Source organism: Ascaphus truei, chromosome 5, assembly GCF_040206685.1.
Source record: "Ascaphus truei isolate aAscTru1 chromosome 5, aAscTru1.hap1, whole genome shotgun sequence".
NCBI lineage: Eukaryota > Metazoa > Chordata > Amphibia > Anura > Ascaphidae > Ascaphus > Ascaphus truei.
The window spans coordinates 272,478,693-272,503,692 of record NC_134487.1 but is presented as its reverse complement, the minus strand read 5'-3'; the positions used below and the strand labels follow the sequence as shown (position 1 = coordinate 272,503,692).

The 25,000-nt window shown below is 45.8% G+C and overlaps 1 protein-coding gene across 3 annotated transcripts in view; it reads right to left on the bottom strand.

Moving 5' to 3' along the window:
* The window catches only part of HMGXB3 (HMG-box containing 3), a 77,408-nt gene that overhangs the window by 8,810 nt on the left and 43,598 nt on the right, over positions 1–25,000 (bottom strand). For all 3 annotated transcript variants that reach the window (XM_075602062.1, XM_075602065.1, XM_075602063.1), the window contains exons 11-17: positions 8,886–9,035; positions 8,237–8,538; positions 7,259–7,386; positions 6,617–6,748; positions 4,072–4,256; positions 2,737–2,956; positions 2,009–2,142 (exon numbers count right to left, since the gene is read on the bottom strand). In XM_075602062.1, coding sequence (XP_075458177.1) covers positions 2,009–2,142; positions 2,737–2,956; positions 4,072–4,256; positions 6,617–6,748; positions 7,259–7,386; positions 8,237–8,538; positions 8,886–9,035 — 1,251 coding nt within the window. The remainder of the gene's footprint in view (positions 1–2,008; positions 2,143–2,736; positions 2,957–4,071; positions 4,257–6,616; positions 6,749–7,258; positions 7,387–8,236; positions 8,539–8,885; positions 9,036–25,000) is intronic.

Sequence of the window (25,000 nt, the reverse complement as noted above, 5' to 3'; positions counted from 1 at the left end):
TGTCTGAGTCTCCCGCCCGGCGGCAGGGGAGTCTCCCGCCCGGCGGCAGGGGAGTCTCCCGCCCAGTGGCAGGGGAGTCTCCCGCCCGGCGTCAGGGGAGTCTCCCGCCCCGCGGCAGAGGAGTCTCCAGCCCGTGTATCCGCGGAGGTATGTGTATGTATTTATGTGTGTTTGTTTGTGTCAGTGTGTTTGAGTGTGTTTGCTCCGGGGGCAGGGGGACTTGCAGGTTGCCGCTCGGTTCAAGCAGTAGATGCTGCCCCCATCACCGTGCAGCGGAAGCACTCGCCCCCGATGGAGTACAGAGCTACTACTGTCATTTGAGCTTGGCGTGCGGCTGGGACAGAGAGCCGGGCCCGGTCCCCACTGCCCCGGACGCCGCCCGTGCCCATCTCCAACTGGGGGAAATTGCTGCCGGCCGTTAGGAGCGGCGCCGGCGGCTATCGCCGCCGCCGCATATGTCTGCGGCCGTGTGGGGGGAGCGGGGGCCATTAGGAGCGGCGGCGATCGCTTCTGTTTTTTGGAGTGGGTGTGATGTCAGTGTTGGGGTCGGGCTGAGCCAGAACACAGCCCGGCCTCAACTGCCAGCACTGACGTCACATCCGTTTCATTTCTGTCTCCACAATTCTTTTTTGCCCCATCACGAATGAGGTGCCACTAAGGAAGTTTCACTTCAAAAAATCCCCTGCACCAAAAAAAATAAATCTCTCTAGCTCTGTGGTTCCCAATCTGTGCGCCGTGTGGCTGGCCTACAGGGACGCCACAAGTGTGTGTGGATTCCCCCTCGCAGCCCATTCGTCCTGTGCTGGAGACCAGCCCACCGCACTACACCGGCAGGGAGATGAGAAGCTGCAGCACGGAGAGGATCTCCCCCCCCCCCCCCTTCTTCCTGCACCGGCAGCCGGGGACAGAGGAGAAGCTGCAGCAGGAAGAGGAAGCCAGCCAGCTCCAGAAGTACCCCACCCAGTCACCCCAACCACCCCGTCAACCCCCCCCCCCCCCACCCACCCAGTCACCCCACCCAGTTTTATTTTTTTTATAGATGACCTAAACCAGGGGGTTCCCCCGGAGCTAATCTGCAGTGCCTTGACTTGCAAGGACTTCCCGGTTCTCAAAATAATTAGTTTAGGCTGAAGGCCCATGCTCAACTTTTTCTTATTGGTGACCCTGCAGCCATATTTGTAGTTATTTTTTGTCACCCGGACACACACACACACACAAAAAAAAAATATCTCTTGTGAACCGGGGGTCCCACCCAGAGTTACGGATCAGGTACAATAAAAATAAAATAATAAAATAGAGAGAAAAAACAGTAATTGCGGTACTGTAAGTAGGAGGCAACATATCAACTTTCAGAATGCTGAAACTTCACATTTGAAGGATGAAATGTCTAGGGGAGTCGACTTCCTTTCTGTCTATTTCTAGAGCAAGGGCGGCCAACTCCAGTCCTCAAGGTCAGGTTTTAAGGATATCCCTGCTTCAGCACAGGTGGCTCAATCAGTTGCTGACCTATGCTGAAGTAGGGATATCCTTTATACCTGACCTGTTGGTGGCCACTCCTGCTCTAGAGAAATGCATGCGTCTATCGCCACCTGAACACACACTGTCCTTTGTAAAATAGGCAAGAAGTATAGGATAAGTGAACTAATCCAGAGGATTCGGTCCATGAAAAGGAAGCAGGCTAACTAGGCAGGATACATCTTTGCAGTAAGTCAGGATAACACAGCAGCTAGGTACGGTGGGCAAATGTTAAATCTAAAATACCAGTTACTTTGTAAAAGAATTGTCAACAAGAATACGGCCAAATTGAGAAATCTGCAGGATTTGATATGCCCGTGAGGGTGACTGTGCATTGGTAATTGCACTATTTGCTTACAGAAGAGGTTGGAATTAAAATGGCAATAATAATCAAGATTTAATAGACAAGAGCAACAGGACAGAGCAGGCAGAGAGAAGGGGGGTGTAGGTATACAGGTACAGGATGGGGGAAGCTGGCAGACGGTCAGTATACCTTTGTGTCTGTACTGTCCCACGGGATTCCGCAGTGCGTCAGGATGCCCTGGAGCTCCTCCCTGCTCTGAGACTTCATCTGATCCAGCTTTAGAGACCCTTCCTGTAGCAGTCTCACCAGAGCACTGCCATTTCCTGAAACCCACAGGTGCCAAACCGGTTACACAAGCGGGAGACAAGGGGCAAAGAAACAATATCATTGCAGAGGTCGGAAACAAGTTCCCTTGTGTTGACCAATGACTTACATATATTATATTCAAATACATTTACATAGTTATTGTTTATAATTGACTTTGCGACATAAATCCTTTTGTCAAACTTCCTTGTTTTTTTTGTAACTGGAATCAAAGTTAAAATCAACAACCACAGCTACCGTATTCTGATCTCTGAAAGTCCGTATTCAGCTATATTGTATGTAAACAAAAAATGGTCCTGTATTACTAGTTCCATAACTAAGTTAGTTAGATACCACAAAGCTTCGTGGTGGGTAAAAAAGAAAAGAAAAAAGAAGTGACCATATGACCCATTGTGCAAGATACAGCAAAGAAAGGGAACTCATGATTACATTTACAAAAATCCTACACGTCATCAAAACCTCTTTAAGACGACTGTCACATCACATCATGCAGTGGTTAAATATTCACTGGTATGTCCAAATGCATTGGGTTGTCCTACACCCGGTGTGACCAGTAGTCCTTGAGGAGAGTCTTAAGAACCACTTTATCTCACCTGGAACTTTGTGCACCTCCAGATTCTTGTAGCCCTCACTGTTGACGACCTCAGGTCCCCGCATGAGTGGTGGGAAGAATGGAGAGAGAACGGAGGCGTCAAATTTGGTGATGGGGAGGCTGGAGGGGAAGGTAGCTTGTTCTATCACTTCGGTCTCCAAGGTGGACCAGAAATCTTCCACGCTCACCTCATTAGACGTCAGGAACTCCGGCCAGGTGAACTGGTGACAAGAATGAAAGAAGACAGGAAGCGTTCATGAAGCTAAAGAAGGAAGACTCAATTCTGGATTTCAATGCCTTAATCTGGTTAATACTATTGTACGGTGGCTGCATCCCAGAATAGCCTGTCTAAACAATTCTGCACGTGCTGCTTTTCCATTTCCATATTAAGCAGCATTACAAATAAGGGCTCGGACATGGTCAAAAAGACCGTGCTGAGGCGCGCTGAGGGGAAACATTATCCCTATCAGTGCGGCTGCAGGCGTGCGGAAATGCAGGAGACAGACAAATTTAAATTTTGCCGCTCATGCAAGCGCAGGGGCGGTCACGTGACTGCCAGAAGCCAATGGCAGTCCGTGACGTCGGAGCCTCCCGATCCGCCTCCCGAAAGCCTCCCACGCGGCACACAAGCGCGCTCGCTGACACTCATGCAGGGACAAGAAAAATCTCCTGTTTGAGCAGGAGAGCATGAGCGTCAGCGCTGCCCAGCGCCGCTCCCTGCACCATGTCCCAGGCCTAAGAAACAATCTCCCTTAGAGATGGTAAAAGATAAACAATGAATATTTGACATGCTCCTTGCTGTGCTCGTGTGCAGAATCTTTCTGTTGACCATATGTTGCACGCAAGCAGCTGAAGTAGCTTGAATACGTTACGAATGTACAGTACATGGCAGAGCAAAAGGTGAAGCACACCAAGAGAGATACTCATCAAAAGGTCAAGTCACAGCCATTTTAAAGCATTAGCAGCAGCCAACGTTTCGGTGCATCCCTGATGAAGGTGCCTGCATGCATGTTGCTATGATTGCCATTAAAATGACTATGAGTTGACCTTTTGTCAACCCTTTATCTCTTTTGGTGCGTGTGACTTTTGCTCTTTCATATACTTACCACTCTTAGCACCCTTAGCATTGTTCCTTTGCTTTTATTAGACCTTGCTCTGGGCCACCCCAAGTTGCTGGCTCCCAATCCCTTTTTTTGTTAGACCTTAATCAGCCACGCATTGTGGCCCCACTGGTAGCTGTGTTAATTACTGAAGCAGAACCAGGGCAAGGACATCGTAGTTATGTCCAAGGACTAACATGCAAGGTTCTGTCGGCACAAATCCCAGTTAACGTTACCTCTATGTCTTTCAGTGTCAGGGTGTTTGCCACGTTTCTTTGGGCTATCTCCACCTTTGGTGCCACTCCACACACTCCGCAGATCATGTCGTTATAGTCCCGGATGGTGAGGCACTCGAAGGCCCAGTAGCCGCAGCTCAGCAGGTCCTGCACTGAATCCAGCTCCTCGGGGCTCAACACTGTTTCTGGAAGGAAGAGATGAACCATCATAACCTGAATACAGGAATTCATCCATTCTGTATATCAACAACAGCATAAAGAAAGAAGGGAATTGAGAGGGGTTTTTTTTGCCAGGGTCTACAACATATCATGAAGGTGAAGTAGTGACTGTCAGATATATACAAAATGTAATGGTATAAGGACCAATTGACAACATTTTCTTGTGTACTGTAATACTGTAAACTCAAAGACATCATGGTAATGATAAACCACACTTTAAGTAGTGGGTAATCAATCACTGCTTTCAGCTGGCTGAAATTTAGTTAGGAACCCTCTTCAAAGCGATCTCAAAATGATGCCTTTAATGCAGGTTACTAACAGTTTTAGTAATTTTTCCTAGGAGTTTGTGTAATTTAATTTATTTTACATTTAATAGGACAAAAAGTCTGCAGCAGAGTGTTCACCTGGCAACTCCTGCTGATTATTATCACTTCACCTTATCAGACAGCACAGAGCTGTTTTCCATACAGAAAAGCAGACTAGGAAGCGTTACAACACTAAGGATCTATTAAGAGTACTTAAGATAATATAACCACAATAAAAGCACAATAAATCACAGTATTTAAAAAATAAATAAAAAACGCACTAATTAGGAACTTAAAAATGTCCAGAGTAAAGTCTTGCTGCCAGTGTCCAAACCAGGGGATTATCCAAATCCCCTCACAGAGTCTAACAAAAAAGAAATTTGGTCTGATTGGCGCAAAGGGCTGAAACAACAGGGAAAATATAAAACCGGATAGTGTCAACACACTTATGCTGTGCAATGGTTTGCACAGATTAAAGACAGTCCGAATAAGTATGTGGTGTTCTCAGTAGGTGAGATGTAGACTTGCTGTTCTTCAAGGTTTCAAATCTTGGATCACTGCATATTATTTAAAGAGAAGAAAACAAACAAAACAACATAGCATAATACTGTGAATTAATAAGCAATAAAAAAAAGGTTAAATCTGCGATTTCCATCTCACAAATGTCTTGTTGAGTGCAGTTGAATACTAGCTTTCCAGCTTAGACTTAGGAGGGGCTCCTTAGCTCAGGCACTGCTCCTGCAGTTCTCGCAGCTTACTTCGTCCGGGTCTGGCAGGATCCTGCCTCTGGGGCCGTCTGCTCCCCTCAGTGCAGGTTCCCAGCTTGTCCGCGGTTCAGCTGCAGCAGCAATTGCAGTATTTGGGTTTGGGCAGGTCTCTCCTCCACGCCAAGATCGAGCTCCGTCAACCCGGTCTCACTTCCGGGTATGACGCCTACTATGACGTCAGTCGTCAGCTACGGTGGCTCATACAGAACACCCTACGCGTTTCGCGAAGTTCAGCGCCCCTGAAGAAGCGAATGAACTTCACTTAACATTAACAGTATTATGCTTATGTTGTTTTGTTTGTTTTCTTCTCTTTAAATAATATGTAGTGTTCCAAGATTTGAAAGCTTGAAGAACAGCAAGTCTACATCTCACCTACTGAGAACATCACATACTTATTCGGACTGTCTTTAATCTGTGCAAACCATTGCACAGCATAAGTGTGTTGACACTATCCGGTTTCATATTTCCCCTGCTGTTTCAGCCCTTTGTGCCAATCAGTCCAAATTTATTTTTGTTGTTTTCCATACAGACTAACTACAAAGAGACTTATCAAAGATTCTAAGCCGCTCAGATAAGACTCTTTGAAGTTTTGTGATGTCACTTAATAGGAGGGGCACTGTAGCCATGTTAACTTAGTTTTTTCAGGAATAAAAACTTTTAAAAATGAGAAAGCTGGGGGAAAAACATTGAAATCAGACACCCTATTGTATAGTATATAAAAAACAAACAAAATGCACAACAACAAAAAACAAAATGTGAAGAGGGACCTGCATATTTGATAGCACGCTCCCTACATCACTCTACGTTCACCTATACCTATTATAATTAATTAACAAGAACAGCTCATTGCTTAAAATCTGTACATCCATTTTTATTTCAATTTTAAGGCTGTAATACGTTTGCAGTAAGAAGAGAAATAATTCATACCTACAAATATTTTCATACCTGTACAGTACAGTAGGACATAGAAGTAGAAGACTTCCATGATGGTCACAAAACATACAGCGGATGCAGTATTTTAAATTACATCTTAATAGAACGCAACTCAGATTTTGCCGAAAATCACATTGGGGTCCTTCGGAGCCTTAACAGCTCCCTAGCCAGTCACCTGCAGCAGCGTCGTTAACTGTTAAGGTTAATGAACTAAAGCTCAAAAGCAAAACCATCATAATAAGAGGAATTATTATCATGGCCAATGGAACATTGCCAGTATTTACAACCCGAAAGAATACAGCCTCCCCCACTTGATCTTACCTGCCTGGTCCTGTACAGACTCCAGGATGTTGCCGATGTATACTTTGGGGTCTTCACCAAGCTTAATTTGGTTTCGGATAGAGAAAAGGAGGTCTAGACTAACCAACAGCTTGTTCCCCACGTTAAAGAGACCTGAGGAATAAAGCAGATAAGCCTATGAAGTCATTAAGGGGATCTTCCAGAAGCAGCACACGCTGTAATCCACGAGAGACTAGGGGGCTCTGCAGAACTTTGCAAGGTAACAGTCATTTATGTGAAGAACTGAAATACGACTGTGTGCTACAATATTGACAAGGGTATGTATATAGGGTCTCAAAACCATACAGCCTTTCTCATGAGATTTCACATTAAGATAGTATTTTTATGAAGTCGCTACTAGAGGGGCCCGTGACCCAGTCCTGAACTTTCCTAAATGATGGAATCTTCTTTTTAAAGCAGAATGGTCCTACAGTAATATATCTACGGTACAATAAAACAAAGGCACCCTGGCCAAACCTAGCTGGCCGTTAGAATGCTTCTTTCATGATTTCCAGCTGGTCCCAGGATACAGGAAGCAAAGGGTCCTCCACTTCCGTTTTGATCAGGCTGGCGGCTCCATCACACAATGAGTACTGTTCTGCTTATACCCCCCTTCTCACTTACCAGTAAATATGTCATTGAAGCTGTGAATGGCTAGACACTGAGGGTTCAGGCACACCTTAACTTGGGCAGTCACCATTTGTAGACGACTGGCTGTTAAAAGCCAGCACTCTTGGGGTCCAGCCAGTGAGCTATGAAAGAAAAGTGAAAAAGTGTCCCGTGAAAACCTCAAAACCAAATCTCATCGGTACGGGTAGTAAGCCAAATAGAGACGAAACAGCGGTTGTTTTGCAGAAGTCTCCAGGAGAGCATTTTGAGACAGAACCCATTTTACATTAACTTCTTTGATGCCAGTAACATATTTGGAGCTAGGAGTTGATTGCCTATCTAGCAATGGTATCATTGCTAGACAGGTAAGTAACTAATTATGTTTCAATATTTTACATGGCTGTTTAGCTGCACACAGTGAACTTCAGGCATCTCTTTTAATAAGGGATCTCAATATGGGCAGGGCATCTTTAAGTACTAAGCCCTTTTAATTGATTGATATGGGATATTGAATACATTCAAACTAGAGTAGTATCTATATGATGTTGGAATTTACAAACATGTCTATATCGCTGTAACACACCAACATGCAAACAACTTAGGAAAATGCTGCCCTGTTGCATCCTTAAGTTGTCATGTTTGCAACATATTTATTTCAATGATTTGCAGTCTTGCTTTAATGTTTTTACTTCATGTAAAGACAACTACTATAAATGGATCAACTCTGAAAATATCAATAATGAATCCATTCCAATGAAGGAAGACAGCGATGTTGATTTTTGGAGTAGTTTATAGGACAGCAGAACTGAGAAACACAAAATCAGCATGTCAGTAGTGTGTGTTGGTGCAAGTTATCGAAGGCCATCTCTAAGGAAAAGTACAGTATGTTAGTTTCAGTGACTGCCTTAACCATTTTCATTGAGGACACGCTAGGATAAGAGCAGAATAAATGAGTGGAAGGAGATTTGAAGGGTTATGTAGTAGAGCACTTACTTCTTGGTGCCTTTAAATAAAGTGCTTTCACACAGCTGGCACTGGATAGCTGGGGACTCGTAAAAGCTGGCCCAGGAGGTCTGCTCGATGGTCACTGTGCCCTCGCTTACATTGGACAGGACAAGACGCGAGCTGTTGAGTTCTTGGATGAGCGCGAATACCTCTGACAGCTCACACTCATTCTCCGGGATCTGGGTGGTCTTGCGAAGCAGCTGGAGCGTGGTCTGCCGATGGGTCTCCTTCTGAGACGGGCTCAGGGACTCGCTGTCACTCAACACATTGGGATCAGAAAGTGGGGCTTCCTGTGAAGAGAGGCCAGAACATGAGGCGCTAAGAGGTAGAGAAAAAATAGAATAGACCATCACCTATAAGTGAAATCACAAACTTGTGCTGCAGCAATTGCTCAACAGTGAGACCAATGTACACCAGCTATATTATGTAAACAAATCGGGATTGTTCTTTCATTTAGTGCAGGCACCAGTTATACAAATGTATTAAAACAGTACACCAAGTAAAGGGTTTAGCATGGTTCAGTAAATATTGCCTTTAATGTCAACGGATGAAAAAACGTTATTGTTAATTAACATACGCACACATATGTACTGTTTGTATCTTTACCATTGTCACAGGAAAACAAGTAAGCACTCACAGAGGGTGTGGGTCCTTTCTCTGCTTTGTCTTTTGTTAGGTTATAACCACAACTAGGGCAGGTTTTGGGCTTGTGTCTGTTGGTATACATATAGTTGCAGAAAGGGTTCTTACACTTTCCTCTGCCTCTCAGTGTAGCTAAGCCCAGGTCCTGTTGGAAGAGGGAGACAGACAAATCACATTACTACAGACAGTGAGACACACATTAAGGAACACATGGGAATACCTCCAGGGAGCATTGAACGCCTACTACCACACTCACCCGTAACCTCTCCTTACTCTATAATTTAACGCTTTCCTCTTTGCTTCCTAGTAACAAGGAAGAAACCCAGGTGGTATTTTTTATGGTCGACTACAAAAAATAGATTGGGGTCCTTCTTTTCAGATGTTGGGGGCTCAAGATATTGAGACCCCGGGACCTCTAGAGGAGGATGATATAGATCTTGAGTTTTTGAAATTAGAAAAAGTTCTAACAAAAGATACAAGAAAATGGTGGGACATGAAGTTTGTAGAAAAATATTTGAAAGATGGTATCATACCAAGAGGTTTAAGATTGATAAAGAATCCGACATGTGATGTAGAAGATGAAGATTTCAATATGGTTTGGCATGAAATTTTAGATAAATGTTCGAATGAACTTATGCGTCTTATCATTGAACAACATTTGAAAAAAATTGAAATTATTAGATGAGATAAATAAAATAAAGGAAAAAATAGAACTTTTTGAAGGTACTAATCATTTTAAACGTAATGATATGGAATTACAAAGTAGAATTGATGGGATGGAAAAAGAAATAATTACAGGGAAAAGGAAGAAATATATGAGAGATATTGAGGATTACTCACAAGGTAAATATAAAGACTGGGGAACTAATGGAAATTTTAAGTTAAGATCAAGAGATCAAAGTAGGAATAATGGAAAAGACACAGGTAGGTCGTATTATAGACCAAACTATACACAACAAAAATATTGGAAAGGTAAATCTAATAAAACATGAAAGTTATCATCAAACTAGAAAAACAGAGAAAATCACCCGTAGAGAGAAAAGAATTACCAAGAAGTAGTAAGACACCTGATATTAGACAGAAAAATGACGCATCTTATCACACTCCCCATAAAGATAACGATGAACATAGATCTCATGCCAGTCCCAAAGAAAGAGGAGCCTATGGAGGAGCTAGGAGAAAAACAGGAAGGTCTCCTTTTTTAGACGGAAAAGAGTCTTTCATAACATGGGAGACTCAGAACTGTTACGCACCTTTAGCGGAAAGAGAATACTCAAAAGGTCAACACAGAAAAAGAATGTAGAGGAGGAAGAAAAAACAAAAAGGTGTCAAGAACATCAATTCACTGAACATTTTTAATTTGAGTAAGAAGGTTTCACATCCTGCACAGGAAAGTGTCATTTCTAAAGCACTTCCGCTTGCCCCAACTATGGGCCCTAGCAATTTCAATTTATTCATTGATGCGAACAAATTCCTTCGAAAAATTACTATTAAAAGGTTTTTTTATGACTAAAAATATGGAAAATCCGAGGATCAATAACCAATATGTGGTACAGAGCCCATCTGGAGTAGATACATTTCGCCATACAAATTAAAAATCGAAGTTCTATCCAAGTTTCTCGAAAGGACATCATTTAGAAGTGTACTTCAATAGGATAAACAAAGAATTTTACAAAATCAGTTTAGATAAAAACAAATCAAAAAATAATCTTACAAAAAAGGAAAGAGAAGCATTGGAGCAGTTAATGGAGGATGAGGAGATAAAAAACAAGCGGATAAAGGGTGGGTTGTCGTAATGGACAGGGATTATTATATACAGGAGGCTGAGAGAATTTTGGATGATAAGACCTATAAAACCCTGATTAAAGATCCCAGAGAGAAATATTTAAAGGAACTAAATAACCTTTTAAATAAAGGAGAAAGATAGTGGAATCTTAAAAGATGAAGAGTTCTATTATTTGTGGAACGAGAAACCGAAAGTTCCTATCTTCTACCTCCTATCTAAACTTCATAAAGACCAGAGAAAACCCCCAGGACGGCCAATAATATCGGGCATTAATTCTGTAACCTCCAACATGTCCGAATATATTGAAGTTTTTCTTCAGGAGTATGTGACTAAGGCCAAATCACATTTAAAAGATACAACACAAATTTTGTCAATATTAGATAAGATTGAGTGTAAAAGTAGAATATATTTTGGCAATATGTGATGTTGTATCACTTTATACCTCTGTAGAACACACTAAAGGAATAGAAGCTATTAAAAAAAAGTCCTAATACAAGATATAGTAATGATAGACGACCAGATCACTTTTTTATAAGAGTGCATTAGATTCATTTTAACACAACATTATCTCTGGTTTAACAATGTTTTTTGCCTACAGTTACGTGGAACAGCAATGGAGACCAGGTTCGCACCAAGCAACGCCAATTTGTTTATGAGTGTATGGGAAGACACCCACATTTGGTGTAATAATGAGTTTGGTGCGAACCTGGTCCTCTGGAAAAGGTACGTCGATGATGTGATTATCATTTGGAACAGTGATGAGACGAAATTAGAAGAATTTTTTGGATATATTAATAATAATGATCTCAATTTAAAATCCACAGGAAAACACAGCAAAACAGAAATAGAGTTCCTGGATTTAGTATTGTATATTGAGGAAGATCAACTATTTACAAAAAACTATTTAAAAATCAGTAGATGGTAACAATGACATTAGCAATACAAGTTGCCATCACTCCAGATGGTTGTCCAACATACCATTCGATCAACTAAGAAGAATTAAAAGAAACTCAATAGTGTTCAATAGAGAATATTTATAAAGAATAATCACAAGTTTTGATTCATAAATTTGAAGAAAAAAAGTATAACAAAGAAATCATTGAAGCAATAACCAAAACAGATAATTTAGATAGGATATCCCTCATTCATCCTGTGAAAAAACATATTAAAGATAAACCTCGGAAGGATTTTAAGACTGCATTTATAACACAATACAACAGTGAGGCCAGGAAAATTACTCAAGCAATAACTAAACATTGGCATATTTTGCAAAATGATCTTGTATTAGGAAAAGAAATCCCGGATAAACCAAATATTATTTTTACTAAAGCTAAAAATCTAAAGGGTAAATTAGCACCCAGCACTTTTAAACCTTTAAAGAAATCCAATACTAATGGTTGGCTAAATTTGCCCAATGGATTCTTCAGTTGTAAAAATTGCAAAGCTTCTGAATTTTGCTCTAAAGAAAATAATTCTTCCAAATCAAACATCACCAAAGAAGAATTCATAATAAAACAACATTTGAACTGCAGAATGGAATACATGATATACCTTATAGAATGCCCTTGTGGATTGCAATATATAGGAAGGACCACAAGGGCTTTAAAAACTTGCATCCTGGAACATATTGGAAACATCAGAAGAAAAATACAGACACAAAGTATACCGAAACACTTCCAATTGTGTCATGAGTCCAGTTCTAAAGGACTTATCTATAAAGGTATACAACATGTAGCAGCTCACTGGAGAGGGGGTAATCGAACTATTGCTTTTGCCAGAAGAGAGATTTTCTGGATCCATCGTCTCAAAACGATGCATCCGGGAGGTCTTAATGCAGACATAGACATTGGCGCATTCTTATCATTTTTAATATTATAATAAGTATTTTATTCATGTATTTTAAATGGGTATTTGTCTGTTACTGATGCCCTGTTTTTTTCTCCTCTTTATTTCCAATTATCGTCAAATATATTTCTCTCTCTCTCTCTATATATATATATTACTAATGTATACTACTATGTTTATATTGTTGTGATGTTACTGATAATATGTAACTTATGATCTACAATATGTCAAGTACTCAGTTAAATATTTTTTATATTATGATCCATTTGATCTATCAAACCTCCTTTTTGTCCTGCTTATCAATTATTTACATTTACACTAGATAGTCTGATACCAGTTTCCCAGTCTATCGGGTTCTCGGCACAGTCTATTGTATTTTACTCTGTCCCTTGCATCAATTCCAAATTTTCTGTATATTTTTAATAATTATTTTTATATTTTATAATATATTACTATTATAATAGAGCTGTTTAGCTCTTTTTTCCTTATTTTGTGTAATTTTAAATATCAAATAAAGTTCCCCTTTTATGTTCCAGTAGTTTATATCTAATTACATATTTTTATTACTTATGGTTTATCAAGTGTTCTATAGTCATGTATTAATAGTGTATAAATGACAAATTCTGATCAAGTTAGCTGATACCTAGAGTACAATCTTTGTAATCAAAAATCAACCAATAAGGACACAGAAGGTGGTACATATCAATGAACCTTTGACGTATCAACTATGACTCCTGACGAAGCCGAATCACGTGCGAAACGCGTAGAGTCCACTACAAGACACTGCCGCCTAAGTTGCTGAGTTGCCGCCCTGTCTACAAGCATATCAGCGGAGATCCAGCCTTTGGAGGTTCAGCGCCCGTCTACATTAGTCGGTGAAGGACCCCCATGCGTTCCAACGTCTCACTGCGTTCCATAGACATGAAATAGAGATACCAGAAGACCGGAAGCTCTATAGCCAGAGAGGACGGTACATGGCAGCAGTGATCAGAGAAACTGATCACATCTATAGTTCTACACACCTGTATCCTTACGATTTATGCAAGTGAGTTTTATTCATTTATATGTTCTATTTGCCTAAATACAACAGACCACACTATGGTATGTTCTGTCTTTCTTATTGGGATCTGAGAACTTCACATCACCGCACCTGCGACCAAATCTGAGCTGATTGACTGACATCTGGTCAAGCGTTCACATACCAAACTATATTTGGAAACTGCTTTAATCTTTTATACTAAATGTGAGTGCACATCCCATAGATCATTTTTGCATACCTCACCCACATAGAAGACCATCTGCACTATCATATGTTTTCTATTTGTCATAATCTGGTGACATCTGCTCTCCCCAACCTCCATCAACTTCGACTGCAATTATGGAATGTCAACCTCAGATCCATATTGCAAAATCTTCCCATTGTACCACTAAAAAGTCTCCTAAAAAGGGTTCTCCATTCCCTTTGCATCAGTCTCGTGACTAAAAATGTGCATGCAATTGCCACATACGTATATGACTGTATAAGAAAAGATATGATCCTCATAAATCCTTCTTGAGTTCAAGAAAAAGAAAAAAAATAGGATACAATTACCAAAAAGTCAGTGCTTCAAAAACATTTGTGGTTTATGAGAAACAACTTCTAAGACTAATAATGAAACAATTCATATTGTAATTCAATGGATTGAATTAAATCCTTCCGTAAATGTCAAGGAGTTAATGTCACTTTGAAATATATATCATTTAGAAGATTACATTGGATGTGTTTCCAGGTCTGTCTTGCATTCAAAAGGCAGAGATGCGAGTTCGCAGTGAGCATACAACTGGGAGTATAATTAGGCGAAACGCGTTAAGAGATTTGTCTACACTGCGACTTTTTTTGATGCGTCAATAAACAATTTTATATTTTTGAAATATTACCATCTTCTTATTTTGCAGTGCTCTGCCTTTTTCTGCTTCTGTGTTAAAAAAAACCCAAAATGTATTGTTATGGCACATGAAAAAAACCTGTAATGAATTTCAGCTTTTAATTAGTACAAAATAAATTCAGCATGTAGTCTCCCAAGGCACCAGGTTTTATTTTATCACCTGTTCAGTGTTTATGTTGGTAATTAATTCTACATTGAACGTCATGCACTTTCAGTGTTCCCTTGAACCTGACAGATAATGTAATACTGCTTCTTGGCTCGTGCACCAAGTGTTATGCCGATGCACGTGAGAATACAGAAACACAATGGGCTAGAGCAGGGGTGGGCAACTCCAGTCCTCAAGGGCCCCCAACATGGCAGGTTTTAAGGATATTTCTGCTTCAGCACAGGTGGCTCAATCAGTGACCCAGTGTCATATTCTCTAGCCTGCTGTTCCCATGCTTGGCCACTGGGACTGCTGCCACTCTCAATGTCTGGTTCTAGCCTGCAGTACCTATACTTGCCCACCGGGAGTGCTGCTGCTAAACTAAGGAACATTCCAGACTCTGATACCTAACACCTCTGCACCTGTGCGCCACCTCCCAGCCTGCATATATAAACCTCCCTTTCCTGTTCCTCTTTGCCTGTTTATACTGGTTCCTTAGCTTCTGCAAGGTTCCTGTGTTTACTGCTGTGCTAGCTATTGCTATCATCTTGTTCCAGTTTCCTCGTTGCCGACCTCTGCTTGTTTCCTGACTTCGCTACCTGCCGCCTGCCTCGGAACCCTGCTTGTTTCCTGACTTCGCTCCCTGCCGTCTGCCTCGGACCCCTGCTTGTTTCCTGACTTCGCTCCCTGCTGTTCCTGCCACTGGGATCCACTTCAGCCGAAGTCCAATTCTTGACAGAATAAACAGGACCTACCATGGATTCCGCCGGAACAGACCTGGCCCAGGCTCAGACACTGCAGGACTTACAACGTATCATGGTTGGTTTCCAAGAACAACAAGGACACCTTATCAAACGTCTTGGTCACGTGGAAGAACAGGATACTCTCCGGAAAGAACGGGATGCCCGCCAGGTAGAACGTGATGCCCGCTGGGAAGAATGTGTCGTCCGTGCGGAAGGATGTGCCCTCCGCTCAGAGGAACGAGCTGCCGCCGCAGAAGCTGAAAACCGTGAACTACGTGCAGCTTTAATCACCGCATCTGTTCAAAAGACTCTGACTGTGCAAACCGCGCCCCGTGTAACCCTTCCAGAAAAATTTGGAGGAAAAAGACAATCTTTTCGGGATTTCCTTAATCAATGCAGACATGTGTTCAAGCTTCAGCCTACCATCTATAATACCAACGAAGCCCAGGTTGGACTGATCATAACCCTGCTCAAGGATGAGGCCCTTGCTTGGGTCTCCCCTATGTTAAAACAGGATAGCCCACTACTAAGGGACCTGGAGGAGTTCATCGATGCCATGAGTCTTATTTTTGATGACCCAAATCGTAGTGCAACCGCTGAGGCAACTCTGAACAATCTTCGTCAAGGAAGACGCTCGGCAGCTGAGTACGCCGCTGAATTCCGCAGATGGGTTAACGATACTGAGTGGAATGAGGCCGCGCAGAAATATCATTTTCGGCAGGGTCTCTCGGAGCAAGTTAAAGACGAACTAGCCCGGGTGGAGACCCCAGAGAGATTTCAGGACTTTGTCCGTTTATGCATCCAAATTGATCGCAGGCTTACGGAAAGACGATTGGAGAGACAGGGGTTCATGCCAAGCAACCCCGGGTTTAGAGATGTCAGTACCCCAAGACGTTCCAGGGAGACTGAGGAGGAGCCGATGCAAGTAAATACACTGCGGGGACCCATCTCAACCGGGGAAAGGAATAGACGCCGAACAGAAGGTCTCTGTTTATATTGCGGAAACAATGGGCACTATCTCGCTGATTGCCCAAACAAGTCCAGGCGGTCTTCTTTCCAGAGCCCTAGAAGAAATCAGCTGCACGCTATTTCAAAAACTGTTCTCTCTGCTTCTCAAAGGAAAGATAACCCTCCTTCGCTACACCCTCACCTCCTGGTTCCTATTATCATCGAGGAAGGAACACATCGTTTTTCAACCACAGTAATGGTCGACTCAGGGGCGGCAGGGAATTTTATGGACATAGAATTCGCCAAGAACAATTCGGTATCATTTGTAGCCAAGGAATCGCCAGAAAGGATGGAAGTCATTGACGGTTCTCCCTTGAGCTCTGGACCTGTTACCCATGAAACCAGTAACTTAACACTAATCATGGAGCCCAATCACCAGGAGAAGATTTCATTTGGTCTCATTCCATCACCTTTGTTTCCAGTGATTCTGGGAATTCCATGGCTCATGATCCATAATCCACTAATCGACTGGAAGACAAAGACACTCACGTTTCCCTCGGAGCACTGTCAGCTAGCCTGTCTACCTAAAACTCCTATACCAGAGTGTGTAGGAATACATAAGATTTCCTCGTTTCAAGAAAATCTTCTGCCGGCTCCCTACTATGAGTTTTTAGATGTGTGTGACAAGAATGCGGATACGCTTCCCCCACATCGCTCTTATGACTGTCCCATTGAATTATTACCGGGTGCTGCTATTCCGTTTGGAAGAATTTATTCCCTCTCAGAACCGGAATTGAAGGTCCTCAATGACTACCTACAGGAGAACCTATCAAAGGGTTTTATCCGACCCTCTACTTCTCCAGCAGGCGCTGCGCTCCTCTTAGTGGGAAAGAAAGACGGTTCTCTACGCCCCTGCATTGACTATCAGGAACTAAATAAGATAACGGCGAAGAACAGGTACCCATTACCTCTGATTCCTAAACTATTGGAAAGAATTCGTCAGCCAAAATCTTTACCAAATTAGATCTCAGAGGAGCGTATAATTTGGTCCGCATTCGACCCGTTGACGAATGGAAAACAGCCTTCCGAACCCGTTATGGGCACTATGAATATCTGGTGATGCCTTTCGGACTCTGTAATGCCCCTGCTACCTTCCAGCATTTAATCAATGATGTCCTCCGAGAGTTATTGGACCAATTCGTAGTGGCATACCTGGATGACATCCTAGTCTTCTCAGATAACATCATGGATCACCAGAGACATGTCCGAATTGTCCTTGAGCGTCTCCGTAAGTACAAATTATACATCAAGTTAGAAAAATGCGAATTTGAAAAAACCAGCATGCAATTTCTCGGTTACATCATCTCTCCCGAGGGTTTGAGTATGGACCCAGGCAAGATTCAAGCCGTGGTGGAATGGCCAATCCCTCGGAATGAAAAGGACATTCAGAGATTTGTGGGTTTTGCCAATTTCTATAGACGTTTTATTAAAAATTTCTCTGGCATTATTGCCCCAATCACCCAACTCACACGGAAGGAATTCCCCTTCAAATGGTCTCCTAAAGCGGATGCGGCATTCGAACAATTGAAGTCACTCTTCACATCTGCCCCTATCCTCATCCATCCAAATCCAGAATTACCATTCATCTTGGAAGTGGATGCATCCGACTCCGCTGTTGGTGCCATTCTGTCACAAAGAATTGGACCCAAGATGCTCCTTCATCCATGTGCCTTTTATTCATACCAAATGTCAACTGCTGAACGAAATTATGACATCGGAAACAAAGAACTCTTGGCTATAAAAGCTGCATTCTCTGAGTGGAGACATCTACTGGAGGGGGCCAATCACCCAATTACGGTCTTTACGGATCACAGGAACTTAGAATTCATTCGATCCGCAAAGAGACTGTCTGCGCGACAAGCCAGGTGGGCTCTCTTCTTTGCAAAATTTCAGTTCAACATCTCCTACCGCCCTGGCTCCAAGAATGGAAAAGCCGACGCCTTGTCACGGTCCTTTCCTAATCCTAGTTCAGACAAAGAGCAAGAAGAAACTATTCTTCCAAAAAGAAATTTTTTGGGCGTCACATTCTCCGCCGATCTCCTCACACGAATAAAAGGAGCCTACTCAAATGACTCTTTTCTTAAAAACCCTCCTCCGGAAGCAGAACTATTTGTATGTGATGGTCTCTGGAACTATAAGGATCGTCTGTTCGTCCCTAAGGAGGTAAAATTAGAGGTGCTCCAATTAATGCACGACTCCCAACCCGCTGGGCACCCAGGTGTCCTCAAGACACAGGAACTGTTGTCTCGCTCTTTTTGGTGGCCTAAATTAGCACAAGATGTTAAAGACTATGTCCTCTCCTGTGAGACTTGTGCTAGGACCAAGACCCCTCGAGCATCACCTGTGGGTTTACTGCAGCCCCTTCCGGTTCCAACTCGTCCTTGGGGGTCCATATCAATGGATTTTATTGTTGACCTGCCCCGATCAAGTGGACATAATACCATCCTGGTAGTGGTGGATCGACTTACAAAGATGGCTCACTTCATTGCAGCACTGAATCTTCCTTCTGCAGACCAGACAGCCAAGTTGATTGTGAAAGAGGTGTTTCGGCTTCACGGGGCTCCTGATGAGATCATATCCGATAGAGGGGTACAATTCACTTCAATATTTTGGAGGACCTTCTGTTCCTCTCTAGGAATTCGTTTAAATTTATCGTCTGGCTATCATCCACAATCCAATGGCCAGACAGAAAGTACTAATCAGACTTTGGAACAATACTTACGATGTTTTGTTTGTCATCTCCAGGATGACTGGATTGATTTCCTACCATTAGCCGAGTGTTCATACAACAATTCACATCATTCTTCGACTCAGAAGAGCCCCTTTTTCTCAAATTATGGATTTCATCCAACCTTTATTCCTCGTTTTCCATCTTCGGGCCCCATTCCGGCAGTTACAGAGAAACTGGAGACTCTGCGAGACATCCAGGAGACCCTCAAAGAGACACTTCGTGAGACTCAAGTAAAGTACAAAAGAGCAGCAGACCAACACCGCAGACCCTCCCCAGAATTTCAAGTCGGGGATAAAGTCTGGCTTTCTACAAGAAATCTACGTCTAAAGGTTCCAACCATTAAATTGGGCCAAAAATACATCGGGCCATTTCGCATCTCAGCACTAATAAATCCTGTGTCCTTCAGATAAGAGCTTCCTGAGACCATCAAAATACACCCTGTGTTTCATTCTTCTCTGCTGAAACCTTTCCGTGAGAATCCGTTTCCTGGACGGAGACTTCCTCCCCCTGAACCTGTCCTCGTGGATAACGAAGAGGAATTCATTGTGGAGAGAATTTTGGATTCCAGGTTACACCGAGGGAAACTACAGTACCTGGTTCACTGGGGGGGCTATGGCCCAGAGGAAAGGTCTTGGGAACCCAAAGATTTTGTACATGCTCCGTGACTAGTCAAAGCTTTTCACCGGAGATATCCAGACAAGCCTAGCAAGGATCGTCCGGAGAACGCTCTTGGGAGGGGGGAGTAATGTCATATTCTCTAGCCTGCTGTTCCCATGCTTGGCCACCGGGACTGCTGCCACTCTCAATGTCTGGTTCTAGATTGCAGTACCTATACTTGCCCACCGGGAGTGCTGCTGCTAAACTAAGGAACATTCCAGACTCTGATACATGGCACCTCTGCACCTGTGCTCCACCTCCCAGCCTGCATATATAAACCTCCCTTTCCTGTTCCTCTTTGCCTGTTTATACTGGTTCCTTAGCTTCTGCAAGGTTCCTGTGTTTACTGCTGTGCTAGCTATTGCTATCATCCTGTTCCAGTTTCCTCGTTGCCGACCTCTGCTTGTTTCCTGACTTCGCTACCTGCCGCCTGCCTCGGACCCCTGCTTGTTTCCTGACTTCGCTCCCTGCTGTTCCTGCCACTGGGATCCACTTCAGCCGAAGTCCAATCCTTGACACCCAGTCAAAGCCACCATTGCTGAAGCAGGCATATCCTGAAAACCTAACCTGCTGGTGGCTCTTGAAGACTGGAGTTGGCCAACCCTGGACTAGACCCACAAAGCTTCGTTAAATGAGGCCCATAACATGACGTTACCTTAAATAGGGACCGACCTTGTGTTCCCTGAGGCTAATGCCTATCCTCAAAGCTAGTTATATGCAACAACAATGGGCGGACTTCCTTTCTCACCTTACTTTTAAAAAGTAGCGCTCTGTCCCAATAACATGACGCTAAGTATGTCTTAGGGCTGTTCTATAGAGGGCGCGCTTGCTGCCCCGTGCTCGCGCGCGGCAGTTATAGTTGGCTGAGGTTAGTCAGCCTTTCTATAATGGTGCCGCGCGCACGGCAGTGAGCATGGAACTGGCCGACAGGGGGTAAGATGAGGAAAATAAAGATTCTGCGCCGCTACCGAAGCTGAAATGTATGTATATGTATGTATGTATGTATGTATAGTGTTAATAAATAATTTATTCCAACGTATTTATTTATTATAAACGTAACACAATACACACACACAAAGTATGCGGCACGTGCGTTCGCAAAGGCACGCGCGCGCACAGCCGCACACACTATATTACGGGCTTTAGCAATACTCCCATCCAGATTCTCCAATAGGTCTTTAACTCAAGTTGAGAAAGAGAAGAGAGGGAAATAATGCTATGTTAGTAAAATCATACCCAATTGTGGTGTTACACCCTGGAAAAAGCCCTATTTCAGTGTGTGGATGTGAGTAACGATATGTTTAGGTATGATGACCTAACTGAGGTAACGTTAAGCCCCCATGTTCACTGTAACAGACTTTAGTGGATATGCCATTATGATAATGCCTCATTTGCATGCCATTATCACCCACGGGCGATATAGTTAATGCTATGCTCTTTGAAGATACAGCATTAGTGTTAACGTGATAAGTTAGGTTAATGTCACGTTGAAGTGACTTAAACGGAGCTGTGTGGATCTGGGCCAATGAATCTCTGCAGAAATATATCTATGCTAATTTTAAATGTTTCCCAATACACATTGAGATATAGGGGGGGCGGGCTGTGTAACACGTCTGATTTCACTATAAAATTAATGCGAAGAGATGCATTTTGAGCTTTTGGCATGTATTCATTATGTTGTGAAGCTACCACGTAGTGCTGGGGAAGATATCAGTTCCATCCAAATGAATGGCATATTCTACAGCACAGGGAAGCAGCTTCAGAACATACTGAATACAGGCCTTTATATTTTGTGTGTGTGCCTGTGCTGCTAGATCTGAGCTGCCAGAAAGCTCAGCACATACATATAATAAAGTAGAAAATAACAGTGCACCAGATTGTGAATCTATATATATAAATATATATATATATATATATATATATATGTACTAGCTGAGAGACCCGGCGTTGCCCGGGATGTAATGTTCCCGTTCCTCTCTCTCTCCTCCCCCCTCTCTCTGTTTGTCCCCCATTCACATCAATCCAGTCCCCCCCCCTCCCTCCTTTACAGCTTCATGTAGCGTGTGTGCGTCAGTCACTGTGTGTTTGCGCACGCGTCAGTGAGTCTGAGGCAGAAACACAAACACACACAGACTGACTGACGCACACACAGTCAGTGTGTGCGTGTGTGTGTGCCTCAGTCAGTGTGTGCGTGCGTGCGTCAGTCAGGGTTTGTGTGCGCGTCAGTCAGTGTGTGCGTGCGTGCGGCAGTCAGTCAGTGTGTGTGTGCGCGTGCGGCAGTCAGTGTGTGTGTGTGGGGGTGTGGTGTGCGCGCGGCAGTCAGTGTGTGTGGGGGTGTGTGCGCGCGCGTCAGTCGGTGTGTGTGTGTCAGTCGGTGTGTGTGTGTCAGTCGGTGTGTGTGTGTCAGTCGGTTGTGTGTGTGTCAGTCGGTGTGTGTGGTCAGTCAGTGTGTGTGTCAGTCAGTGTGTGTGTGTCAGTCAGTGTGTGTGTGTCAGGCAGTGTGTGTGTGTCAGTCAGTGTGTGTGTGTCAGTCAGTGTGTGTGTCAGTCAGTGTGTGTGTGTGTGCGCGCGTCAGTTAGTGTGTGTGTGTGTGAGCCAGTGTGTGTGTGAGCCAGTGTGTGTCTGTGAGTCAGTGTGTGTGTGTCAGTCAGTGTGTGTGTGTCAGTCAGTGTGTGTGTGTCAGTCAGTGTGTGTGTGTCAGTCAGTGTGTGTGTGTCAGTCAGTGTGTGTGTGTCAGTCAGTGTGTGTGTGTCAGTCAGTGTGTGTGTGTCAGTCAGTGTGTGGTGTGTCAGTCAGTGTGTGTGCGCGCGTCAGTTAGTGTGCGTGTGTGTGTGCGTCAGTCAGCGTGCGTGTGTCAGTAAGTTGTGTGTGTCAGTCAGTGTGTGGGAGGTGATGTGAGTGGAGCGCCGGGGAGGGGGAGCACCAGGAAGGGGAGTCAGGGGAGGGGAGGTGAGTCAGCAGCGGGGAGGTGGGTCAGCGCCAGGGAGGTGAATGAGCGGCGGGGAGGGAGGTGAGTGTGATGGGGGTGTAGGAGGTGTGTGTGTGTGTATAACCCGGCGTTGGCCGGGAGGCAGGGAGGGGGGGAGTGAAAGGCAGGGGGAGTGAGCGCCGGGGAGGGGGAGGTGAGTCAGCACCGGAAGAGGGAGGTGAATGTGATGGGGGGGAGGAGAGGTGTGTGTATACCCGGCGTTGCCGAGGCAGGGGGGGGGGCGTCAAAGGCAGGGGGGGGGAGCGTCAAGGGGAGGGGGGGAGGCGTCAAAGGGAGGGGGGGGGGTCAAAGGGAGGGGGGGGCGTCAAAGGGAGGGGGGGGCGTCAAAGGGAGGGGGGGGCGTGAAAGGGAGGGGGGGGGGCATCAAAGGGAGGGGGGGGGCATCAAAGGGAGGGGGGGGGGCCTCAAAGGGAGAGGGGAGGGTGGCGTCAAAGGAGAGGGGAGAGGGTGGCGTCAAAGGCAGGGGGGGGCGTCAAAGGCAGGGGGGGTGTCAAAGGCAGGGGGGGGGGCGTCAAAGGCAGGGGGGGGGGCGTCAAAGGCAGGGGCGGGGGCGTCAAAGGCAGGGGGGGGGTGCGCCTCAAAGGCATGGATTCCTCCCCCTGCATTTCCTGACCCAGCAGTATTAAGTCCCCTGCCGCCCTCCTCCTGCTCCTCGGGGATGTTGAGCCGTAGAGAGCATGCTCTGGGAGGTGGGGGGGGGGGGGGGGAAGTGGGGGGGTGGGGAAGTGGGGGGAGCGACACACGCGACACCTACCTGTACTTCCGGGTGCCACCATCTTCTCACTGGGCGCCGCGAGGGAGGAAGGGGGTCCTTCCGGGTGCCGCCATCTGTTCCAGTTGGAGCGGCGGCGGGGAGGGAGAGAGGTGAGTTGTAGCGGTGAGGGGGAGAGAGACCTGGCGTTGGCCGTGAGTAAAATTTCCCGCTCCCTTCTCTCTCCCTCTTTCTCCGTGTTCCCCAGAGGGGAGGGACGAACAGTGGACAGGAGGGGGGGGATGAACAGTGGACAGGAGGGGGTGGGACGGACAGTGGACAGGAGGGGGGGGACGGACAGTGGACAGGATGGGGGGGGACAGTGGACAGGAGGGACGGACAGTGGACAGGAGGGGGGGGGCAGGAGGGGGGGACGGACAGTGGACAGGAGGGACGGACAGTGGACAGGAGGGACGGACAGTGGACCAGGAGAGGGGGGGAGGTGGACAGGAGGTGGGGGAGGTGGACAGGAGGGGGGCGGTGGACAGGAGGGCAGTGGACAGGAAGGGGCAGTGGACAGGAAGGGGGGCAGTGGACAGGAGGGGGGGCAGTGGAAGGAGGGGGGGCAGTGGACAGGAGGGGGGGGCAGTAGGACAGGAGAGGGGGGGGGAGGTGGACAGGAGGGAGGGGGGAGGTGGACAGGAGGGGGGGGGGCAGTGGGGACAGAGGGGGCAGTGGACAGGAGGGGGGGGGCAGTGGACAGGAGGGGCGGGGGGCAGTGGGACAGGAGGGGGGAGTGGACAGGAGGGGGGAGGTGGACCGAGGGGCGGTGGACAGGAGGGGGGAGCAGTGGACAGGAGGGGGGGGCAGTGGACAGGAGGGGGGGGGCAGTGGACAGAGTGGCAGGGGGGGGCAGTGGACAGGAGGGGGAGGCAGTGGACAGGAGGAGGGAGGCAGTGGACAGGAGGGGGGCAGTGGACAGGAGGGGGGCAGTGGACAGAGGGGGGCAGGGACAGGAGGGGGGGCAGTGGACAGGAGGGGGGGCAGTGGACAGGAGGGGGGGGCAGTGACAGAGGGGGGGGGCAGTGGACAGGAGGGGGGCAGTGGACAGGAGGGGGGGCAGTGGACAGGAGGGGGGGCAGGGACAGGGGCAGTGGACAGGAGGGGGGGGCAGTGGACAGGAGGGGGGGCGTGGACAGGAGTGGCAGGGACGAGGGGGCAGTGGACAGGAGGGGGGGGCAGTGGACAGGAGGGGGGGCAGTGGACAGGAGGGGGGGGCAGTGGGACGGGAGGGGGGGGGGGGCAGTGACAGGAGGGGGCGCAGTGGACAGGAGTGGGCGCAGTGGACAGGAGGGGGGGCAGTGGACAGGAGGGGGGGGGCAGTGGACAGGAGGGGGGGGGGCAGTGGACAGAGGGGCGGGGGCAATGGACAGGAGGGGGGGCAGTGGACAGGAGGTGGGGGGCAGTGGACAGGAGGTGGGGGGCAGTGGACAGGAGGGGGGGCGGCAGTGACAGGAGGTGGGGGGCAGTGGACAGGAGGGAAGGCAGTGGACAGGAGTGGGGGGAGTTGGACAGGAGGGGGGGGCAGTG